Below are 7,703 nucleotides of genomic sequence, written 5' to 3' on the forward strand. Positions count from 1 at the left end.
ACCTGTGGATGCAGTTTCCATAGCAACGGGCGGCGGCCGGGCGGGGCCCGAGTCCGGTTCCCGCGGCGCCGCTTCCCCGGCCCCGGCCCCGGCGCCCAACCCCCGGCCGGGCTCCCCCGCCTGCGGCGCCGGCTTAGCCCCCGTCGGCGTCACCGCTTCGTTCTCCCCCTCCCCCCGGTCCCCGAACCACTGGGACCCGGAGCCTGCCAGCGGCAGCTGCTCGTCTTGGGGATCCGGCGGCGTGGCCATGGCTGGCGGTCCCGCCCGGCGCAGCGAGGGCGGTTTGGCGGGGCCGAGGTGCGGTGCCTGGGCGACCGGGCTCTCCCTGCTGCTGTCCCCGCCTGGACTCGGGGCTCGGGGAAGCTGCGGTGTCAGCGCCGCCGCCGCTGCTGCAACTCCGGCCGAGCTGCTGGCTGCCGCTCTCCCCGCTTCAGCTCCTCCTCCTCCCCCTCCTCTTCCTCCCGGCCGCGCCGCGGCCCGCTGCTTGCGCTCCTCCTCCTCCTACTCCAGCCGCCGCCGCCGCTTCGCTACTTCCAAGCCTGTTATTACGCAGGTGGAAATGGCCTGCTTCGTCCTAGTCTCCCTCGGCCCACTCCAGCCCCCGGCCTGCTAGTGGCAGGCCCGGATTAGGGGATGGGCCAAATCCACCTGAATCTTCCTCTCTTTTGGGGTGATAACCTAAGAAGATGAGCAGGTGGAAGCAGTCCCCAGCTGAAGCGTGACGGATGAAGCAAGACACCCTCCCAACTCCTAAAGTTGAGCCGGGACTCAGGGCAAAGGAAGGGAGCTTAGAGACCTCCAGGCCACGGTTCTGAGGGTGACCAGCATCAGCTGTGGAGGGGACGTGGATTTGCGCGGGGAAGGCTGAGGATGAATGTTGGCAGGAGACGGGGAGCTGCAACCCCGAGGTTAAATCCTGAGTCCTTAAAAACTGTTGTTTCTAGAACAGGGCTGAAAACAGTGGAGTACGGAAAAGAACTACCAGGAGAGCCTCCGAAGAGAAAAGCTTATCAGACCTCATCCGTACCAGCACTGAAAGCAAGTAGGATATCACTAGGCAGGACAAAAAGCGGTTATGCTTCCTTTCAGAAACACTGAGCCAAAAGCCATACAAATGATAAACTGCCTGGGCAGTCTATTTTATTTGAGAATGTGGACATCTGGGGAATCTTCTTGCTGCTGCTGCTGCTGCTGCTGCTGCTTGCTTTTTTTTTTTTCTTTTTCTTTTTTCTTTACAGCTGTCTCTGACACAGTGGAGGATACTTGAAAGATAAACCAAACTCAGAGAAGTTGGCATATGATGTATTATTCCCATATTTGGACCCATCTTTTCAAACAAAACTTGTGCGCTATTCCTAAATAGCAGTTCTTCCTAAATTGTCTACAAAATGAGGTGGTTTGGGAAAAAATAAATTTCAAGCCAACACACAGGGTAGAAGAATAGGCTTATCCATTGATCTTTCTCCAGAAAAGGTGGGGCATGGAATAGAAGTACTTGGGATATGGTGAGACAGCTAAGCCACCATAGGCTTATCAAGGGTTTCATACCTGTTGATTTTTTAAAAAAATATTTTATTTATTTTTGCAAGAGCGAGAGAGAAATATCACGGGCATGAGAGGTGAGGGAGAGGCAGAGGGAGAAGCAGACTCCCTGCTGAGCATGGAGTCAGCCGCAGGACTCCAGCCCAGGTCCCTGGGATCATGACCACAGCTGAAGGCAGATGCTTAACCCCCTGAGCCACCTAGGCACCCATATCTTTTCATTTTTATATTCAAAGGCCAACTTCAGCACTGTTCAAATGCTCCTCTAAAATGCTTATACTTAAAAGCCTGATTCTGTCCAACCCTTTATTCTTCTAGTACACTAATGTCCAAGATGTCCCGTGATAATAAATTAGAGAAAATGCATTCACTCAGTAGACAATAAATATGGCCTACTAGTGCCGGATGTCCCTGGAGATATGATGATCACCAAAATTTTATATTACTGGTATTTTTAAAAATGATCATGGACACATTCATTTTTTGTGATAATGGTGATAGCTTCACAGGTATATACATATATCAGAACTAATCAAATTGTTCACTATAAATAGATGCAATTTAACATATATCTATTTTATATCAGTAAAGCTATAAAAAATTACCCTTCCAAAAAAAACACCAAAAAACTTCTTGGTTATCATGAATCATCATAGTTTTTGAAATCTTTCCATGGGGGAAAAAAACTTTGTTTAAGAAATCTTTAAGATGAAAAGCTATTCTACTGCTGTCTTTCCATGGAGCTTAATCCTGTTGTATAATCAGGGGGGTACTTGTGAGACTTTCTCAGATCTATTGTTTAGAATTCCTTGATGCATCATAAATACCAGATGGGAATTTCTCAGTTTCATTATTGAGAACATGCCAAGAACACAGTGAACTCCACTGATGTAACATTAAGCAGTTATGGATGGGTACTGGACGTTTGAAAATTGTTAGGGTAAGGCAATTACATACAGAATTACACAGTGTGTTATTTTGTTTCCCCGGGAAGCACTAATGAAAGTCATCATTAAAAAAACTGGAGTATCAGGTGCCTTGATGGCACAGTTGGTTAATTGACTGCCTTTGCCTCAGGTCATGATCCTGGAGTCCTGGGATCCAGTCCCACATCAGGCTCCCTGCTCAGCAGGGAGTCTGCTTCTCCCACTGACCTCTCTCATATTCTCTTTCTCTCTCTCACACACACACACTCAAGTAAATAAAAAAATTTTTAAAAAACTGGAGTATCTGTGCAAGCCTCTTAACTTCCTTATGCCTAAATAGATAAGGAATTTGGGAATAGGATTCTAATTATCCTCCATATTTCATCAGATGCTGATCAATACTCTAATTGAGAATGTGAGGAGGAAATAGCCAGTGTATTTGAATTTTACTTGTTAGAGGAAATTGAAATGGTCCATTTTCATTTCCAATTTAATTGAAATTCCATATTGATTAATGATTCTGTTTTGCTCTGCTGAAAAGAAATGTCTTCACTTTTCAGTCTTAGCAACCATCTTTACTTTTTTTAGATTCCACCTCTGGATAGATACAAATAATTGCCTATTTGGTTGAAGAAGTTTTCAGGTTTGTGCTTTGGTTTGAAATTACCAATGTTTATCCATGTTATTTTATATTTGAGCACCTGTGTACTGACAAAACTTAACTATTTTGGAGATTTATGGGCATAACACAGAGTCAGATGTGGAATTCCAGGGCTTGCATAGTTGCTCTAAAAGTTATGAATTGCTCTAACATGCTTTGGAGATTAAAAAAGAAAAATAAGGTTCTCACTTAAGAAAAATTCTTAGCAAGAAGAGTTGAGACAAAAGAACTGTCAGGTTTTGTCTTCAAAGACAAAGCTATTGTTCTTTAGAAAAGTTTTGTTCATTATTTCAAAAGAAGGAATGTGGTGAGGAGCATTTGTTTATCCCTAGTTTCTTAACTTAGACCAAACCTTATGGGAAAAGGAGTATAGGGACTGGCAAAAAGAGCACCACAAGTAACAAATTTTAACCAAGATGAAATCCTTTCCAGCTTCAACATTAAAGTTACATAAGAGCTCTGTGCCTCAGTTTCCTCAACCGTAACCTGGAGATTTTAATAGTATCTTCTGTACAGGGTTTGAGGGAGCACCAAATGGGCTGACATAAGGGGGTATGTTATTAATGTAGAAGAGCACATGCCAGATTATTTCCAGAAAATGGCTTATATTGGCAAAAGCTCTGCCTTCAGTTTTTATGTTTGCAAAGATCAAAGAGTCAATGCCAAGGAATCAAAGAATTCATTTAAGACAATTTGAAGGCATTTAAAACAAATTAGATGAGAAATGTTCCCCTATATTGAGTGACTATTGGTCTGCTTCCACTTGAAAATCCTATAATTCAGAAAGGCAAAATTTACATAAAGATAAATATACTTCAAATGTTCTCTGAAGTAGCTGTCTCACTCTCACACACACACACACGCACACACACACACAACACACACACACCTCAACTTGGAATAGCTGGTATGGGAATGGCAAATAGAAATCATTGAATAGTACTGAATGCCTGGGGCCCTGTACTGAGAGTCTTGGGCTATGTTCAGATTCAGTAGGAAACAGTGCCTAGAAGGATAAGCAATAGCTACATGCAGGCAAGTGAAGGAGAAGTGGCAACATATGCCAACACATTTGCCTTCTCTGGGTTATATGTTTATCAACACCTAAACCTAGTTTCTACTTTTGAAACTTTTGGGGGAAAGAATGCAACTGTGAAATCACTCCCAGTGACTTAGTAAGATAAAGTGTTTGACTCAAGATGAGACTCATTCTGCAGCCTCAAATTTTTATGAAATTATTGTGTGGGGAGTTGGTCAAGCTTATTGTGTCTGTAGCACCAAGCTCATTTTGCAACATGGTTTTTACTCTACTACAAGGATGGGAGCTCCTGAATTTTATATGAAAAAGAGTCCTCCATGTCCTATGGCAGTGAAAGATTGAAACTAATTTATAGAGACCACAGGCTGGTGCACAAGACGGCTGTGTTTTCTCCAGGAGACCACTACAACACTCACAAACGTCTGACAACACATTTGGAACACACCAAGTTCCTGTCTTCCACAGGGAATGGCTGCTGTTTCTGACTCTGCCATCCAAGGGAATAAAACATAGATGCTTCTAATGTCCTCCAGTAGGGAAGGAAAGAAGAGAATTGATTGCTTTTCAGTAATCCTGTTTTGGCTTTCTTAAAGAATTTGTGAATTTGAGCAAAACTGCAAAGATGTACTATCTCTTTGGGCAAAAACATGAATTAGGAGATCTGTAACATGAATCCTCCATGCTTTGGAATCACAAAACACCTTTTAAGATACTCTGAGATTGAGAAGCAAACCAAAATCTACATGATGGAGGTAAATTGCTTTTGAACAGTTCTTTGCATTTTGCAAATAGATCTCATTGACTACACATACATGCCAACTTTCAATTTCCAAAATCTGATGAGAGATATGGTATCCTCCCAGTAAGTTTTTTTATTTATTTGATGACCAATGAATTAGAAGATCTCAAATGTGATTCTTGGTAAATTTGTATTTATTTGTTTAAATAACAGCTTTATGAAGATTTAATTTGCATACAATATAATTTAAAGTGTCTTATGCAATGGTTTTAAATATAGTCACATAGTTGTGTAACCATCACCACAATCAACTGTACAACATTTTTAAGTCTCCAAAAAGAAACTTCAGGGGGTATAGCTCAGTGGTAGAGCATTTGACTGCAAAAAGAAACTTCATGCCCCTTAATAGTCACTCTCCACCCCCACAACCCAAATGCAGTCCTAGGCAATCACTGATTTACTTTCTGACTCCATAGCTTTACCTATTCTGGATATTCCATATGGATGGAATTATACATTATGACCTCTTTTGTGACTGGCTTCTTTTCTTAACATGATGTTTTCAAAGTCCACCTATGTTATAACATGTATCAGTACTTCATTCCCTTTTCTCACATGGATTCTTCACTGTACGAATATGCTATAACTTGTTTAACCATTCATCAGATGATAGACATTTAGGTTGTTTCTCCTTTTAGGCTGTTATAAAAAAAGCTGTTATAATTGTTTGCATACAAGATTTTTGGGAGCATGTTTCTTTTATCTTGCATTTATACCTAGGATTAGAATTGCTGGGTCATATAGGGTCTGTGTTTCATTGTTTGAGAAACTGTCAAGTTTTTGGAGAATTTGTTTTCCACATTAACTGCATCATTTTAAAAATTCTGTCGGCAGTGTCTGAGAGTTTCAATTTGTCCACATTCTTGTCAGCACTTGTCATTATCTGCCTCTTTCTATACAGCCATCCTAGTGGGTGTGAAGTAATATCACATTTTAGTTTGATTTGCATTTCCCTGATATTTAATGATGTTCAGCATCTTTTCGTGTGCTTGTTGGCCATTTGGATACCTCCTGTGGAGAAATATCTGTTCAATCCCATGCTTACTTTTAAATTGGGTTGTTTGTCTCTTATTATTTAGTTGGAGAAGTTCTTTATAATTCTGGATAGAAGTCTTTTATCAGATATGTGACTTGCAAATTTTTTCTCCCATTCTATGGATTGCCTTTTTACTTTCTTGAGAGTGTCCTTTGCAGCACAAATGTGTTTAATTTTCATGAAGTCCAATTCTACTTTACCTTTCACTGCTTATGGTTTTGGTGTCATATGTAAGAAACCATTGCCTAATTCCAGGTCCAAAGACATAAAGCTAAATTTTCTTCTAAGAGTTTCATAGTTTTACCACTTATGTTTAGGTCTTTGGCCCATTTTGAGTTAATTTTTATATATCATGTGGATAATTTATCTTTCTTATTTTGTGAATTGCCTTTTGTGTCCAGTCCAATTGCCTTTTCCAATCAGGTATTTTTTCCTTAAATATTTTTAAATGTTCTTTGTATTTATTTTTGTCATTTATGTTGCAGATATTTGTCACCTTCAATTGTTCAGGCACGATGAGAAAACCGAAAGTTCAGAAAAAACCTTCAGAGATTTCTTAAAAGTCACATGGCTATATCAGCTGTCACTAAAGTCTGCGCCTTCTGACTCTAGGACTTAAGTTCTCCAAATTAAAATCCTGACATAGCATAATCAATTTCTCAGTTTGCATATACTATGCCATTGACAAGAGCCTGGTCCAGCAGAGCTCATCGAGACCACAAAGATATTCAAGATTAGGAATCACAAAGTAGATCCAAAGTATTCCAAGTTTAAAGCAAAATTACCAGCATCAACACAAAGGATAAGGAAGGTACTGATGGCCTGTGCGGAAGTCAGAACCCTGGACAGCTCAGTAGGCGCCTTAGCCAAACGCTAGACTTTTCTTCTAACTTCAGACTATAATTAGTAAAACTCCAGCGTCATGGTTGGTCCAAAATTTTGCAGTTAGTCCCAACTTAAAGGACACCGGCCTTATTCATACGGCCTCAGTCTCTCCTGAGGAAAATGTCATACCATCTTCCAAGAGTCTGTCATTTTTGTGAGGTGACATGGCCTCATCCTTGGGCCTGACCAATATGTTAAGAAATCCAAGTTACCTGGGGCTCCTTAGGGGTTAGTCCAGTCTGAGGAGAAATTCTTTTCTTTCTATCCTTGCTTAGACATTTATTTAGAAAGCTGTTTTTTCATCAAATTTAGGGACTGGCAGGAACTCCACTGTAAGTGGTGTCCTGAGACATTACTTGGCAAAAGCTTAAGTTCACATGAGAGTTCCAGGAAGAGTTGAGGGGAATACTGATGTAAAAGTGCTCAGAGCCAGGATATCTTTATGATTCCATATATACCATTAACACAGGTTTGACCTCTGGTGTCATAGAGCAGATGGGACCACATAAAACTCTATGGCTTAGAATCACTAAATTCTATACCTGAAATTAATATTATACTGTATGTTAACTAACTGGAATTTAAATAAAACTTGAAAAAGAAAAAACTTAAAAAACCTCTGTGGCTATATGCACTTATGAGCTGTCCTGAGACATCAGTCATCTATCTCACTGCAGCCCTATTGGGGTAGGCTGTAAAATAGTAATTAATCAGGATAAACCTATAATGACTGGGAAATCAATCTACGTGAAAATCCTGATGATGGTAGAAGCTTCCAAATAAAACTCCTGAGCATGGGGGCACCTGGGTGGCTC

The 7,703-nt window shown here is 41.0% G+C and overlaps 1 protein-coding gene across 1 annotated transcript in view; it reads right to left on the reverse strand.

Annotated features, from left to right (window-relative positions):
- RTN1 (reticulon 1) overlaps positions 1 to 456 on the reverse strand; it is a 217,715-nt gene extending 217,259 nt beyond the window's left edge. The window contains exon 1 of the mRNA XM_032344372.1: positions 3 to 456. Coding sequence (XP_032200263.1) covers positions 3 to 249 — 247 coding nt within the window. The 5' untranslated portion in view covers positions 250 to 456. The remainder of the gene's footprint in view (positions 1 to 2) is intronic.
- Positions 457 to 7,703: the final 7,247 nt, after the last annotated feature.

The sequence above is a fragment of the Mustela erminea genome, chromosome 5 (genome assembly GCF_009829155.1).
Source record: "Mustela erminea isolate mMusErm1 chromosome 5, mMusErm1.Pri, whole genome shotgun sequence".
Taxonomy (NCBI): domain Eukaryota; kingdom Metazoa; phylum Chordata; class Mammalia; order Carnivora; family Mustelidae; genus Mustela; species Mustela erminea.